At 43.2% G+C, this 2746-nt stretch overlaps 1 protein-coding gene across 1 annotated transcript; it reads left to right on the forward strand.

Moving 5' to 3' along the window:
• Positions 1 to 1142: 1142 nt before the first annotated feature.
• LOC138313550 (uncharacterized) lies at positions 1143 to 2465 on the forward strand. The gene has a single exon (XM_069253946.1). The coding sequence runs from the start codon at positions 1143 to 1145 to the stop codon at positions 2463 to 2465; it is 1323 nt and encodes a 440-aa protein (XP_069110047.1).
• The last annotated feature ends 281 nt before the right edge of the window (positions 2466 to 2746 follow it).

The following is a 2746-nucleotide window of genomic DNA, read 5'->3' on the forward strand; positions in this document are numbered from 1 at the left end:
TCTCGAGCATCCTCGTCTCATGAACCCATAACAGATGAGCACAATGTTAAAAGACTTCTACCATCTTTGTCCTCTAGCATCTTCGTCTCATGCGCCCAATAGCAGATGAGACCATAGTTAAATTGACGTTAGTCATCTTCGTGCTCAGGCACCCATAGCAGATGAGCCAACGTTAATGACTTTAAGCATCTTCGTCTCAGGCACCCATAGCAGATGAGCCAACGTTAATGACTCCAGCTCTTCGTCTCATGCACCCATTAGCAGATGAGCCAACATTAATGACCCTCTAGCATCTTCCGTCTCAGGCACCATAGCAGATGACCTAACGTTAATGAACTTTAACCATCTTCATTCTAGCATCCTTCGTTCTCTAGCATCCTCCGTCTCATGAACCCATAACAGATGAGCAAATGTTAATGACTCTACCATCTTTGTCTCTAGCATCTTCGTCTCATGCACCCATAGCAGATGAGCCAACGTTAATGACTTTAGCATCTTCGTCTCAGGCACCCATAGCAGATGAGCCAACGTTAATGACTTAGCATTTCCAGCCATCTTCGTCTCAGGCACCCATAGCAGATGAGCCAACGTTAATGACTCCAGCATCTTCGTCTCATGCACCCATAGCAGATGAGCCAACATTAATGACTCTAGCATCTTCGTCTCAGGCACCCATAGCAGATGAGCCAACGTTAATGACTTTAAGCATCTTCGTTTCTAGCATCTTCGTCTCTAGCATCCTCGTCTCATGAACCCATAACAGATGAGCAAATGTTAATGACTCTACCATCTTTGTCTCTAGCATCTTCGTCTCATTGCACCCCATAGCAGATGAGCAAGTTAATGACTTTAGCATCTTCGTCTCATTCACCCATAGCAGATGAGCCAACGTTAATATTAGCATCAGCACCCATAGCAGATGAGCAACGTTAAATGACTCATCTTTGTCTCTAGCATCTTCGTCTCATTCACCCATAGCAGATGAGCCCAATGTTAATGACTCACTCTGCATCTTTGTCTCTAGCATCTTCGTCTCATTCACCCATAGCAGATGAGCCATAATGACTTTAGCATCTTGATCTCTACCATCTTTGTCTCTAGCATCCTCGTCTCATGAACCCATAACAGATGAGCCAATGTTAATGACTCTACCATCTTTGTCTCTAGCATCTTCGTCTCATGCGCCCATAGCAGATGAGCCAATGTTAATGACTTTAGCATCTTCGTCTCATTCACCCATAGCAGATGAGCCAACGTTAATAAATCTAGCATCTTCGTCTCATGCACCCATAGCAGATGAGCCAACATTAATGACTCTAGCATCTTCGTCTCAGGCACCCATAGCAGATGAGCCAACGTTAATGACTTTAGCATCTTCGTTTCTAGCATCTTCGTCTCTAGCATCCTCGTCTCATGAACCCATAACAGATGAGCAAATGTTAATGACTCTACCATCTTTGTCTCTAGCATCTTCGTCTCATGCGCCCATAGCAGATGAGCCAATGTTAATGACTTTAGCATCTTCGTCTCATTCACCCATAGCAGATGAGCCAACGTTAATAAATCTAGCATCTTCGTCTCGTGCACCCATAGCAGATGAGCCAACATTAATGACTCTAGCATCTTCGTCTCAGGCACCCATAGCAGATGAGCCAACGTTAATGACTTTAGCATCTTATCATGCACCCATAGCAGATGAGCCAACATTAATGACTCTAGCATCTTCGTCTCATGCACCCATAGCAGATGAGCCAACATTAATGACTCTAGCATCTTCGTCTCATGCACCCATAGCAGATGAACCAACGTTAATGACTCCAGCATCTTCGTCTCATGCACCCATAGCAGATGACTATGGGTGCATGAGACAAGCATCTTCGTCTCATGCGCCCATAGCAGATGAGCCAACGTTAATGACTTTAGCATCTTCGTTTCTAGCATCTTCGTCTCTAGCATCCTCGTCTCATGAACCCATAACAGATGAGCAAATGTTAATGACTCTACCATCTTTGTCTCCAGCATCTTCGTCTCATGCACCCATAGCAGATGAGCCAACGTTAATGACTCCAGCATCTTCGTCTCATGCACCCATAGTAGATGAGCCAATGTTAATGACTCTAGCATCTTCGTCTCATGCACCCATAGCAGATGAGCCAACATTAATGACTCTAGCATCTTTGTCTCATGCACCCATAGCAGATGAGCCAACATTAATGACTCTAGCATCTTCGTCTCATGCACCCATAGAAGATGAGCAAACATTAATGACTCCAGCATCTTCGTCTCATGCACCCATAGCAGATGAGCCAACATTAATGACTCTAGCATCTTTGTCTCATGCACCCATAGCAGATGAGCCAACATTAATGACTCTAGCATCTTCAGTTTTTAACATGATGCCCATGGACCTAAATCGTTATCTGACACTTTTGAAGAAATGTTATGTTTTAAATGATTGTGGATGAGCTTGAAAATTATTTTTCTTATTTAACCGTTGTGACCATGGTTGACCTTGTTGCTACATGACCAATATCAATATCAGGCTTTCTTGATATTGAAAAGTTGTTTCAAGAAATTTTTGTTTTTTTTTTACCCCTGTGACCTTTAATGAAGGTCAAGGTCATCCATTTGAACAAACTTTGTAGCCTTTTATCCCCAGAGGCATCAGGCCTAATATCAAGTATAGGCTAACTCTCACTAATGTAAATTTCTTCACAATTGTCAGATGCTTTAGGTCTCTCCACAG

The sequence above is a fragment of the Argopecten irradians genome, unplaced genomic scaffold (assembly GCF_041381155.1).
Source record: "Argopecten irradians isolate NY unplaced genomic scaffold, Ai_NY scaffold_0734, whole genome shotgun sequence".
NCBI lineage: Eukaryota > Metazoa > Mollusca > Bivalvia > Pectinida > Pectinidae > Argopecten > Argopecten irradians.

Coding starts and splice junctions, on each gene's coding strand:
- LOC138313550 (XM_069253946.1), top strand. CDS start 1,143: ATGACTCTACCATCTTTGTCTCTAGCATCTTCGTCTCATGCGCCCATA.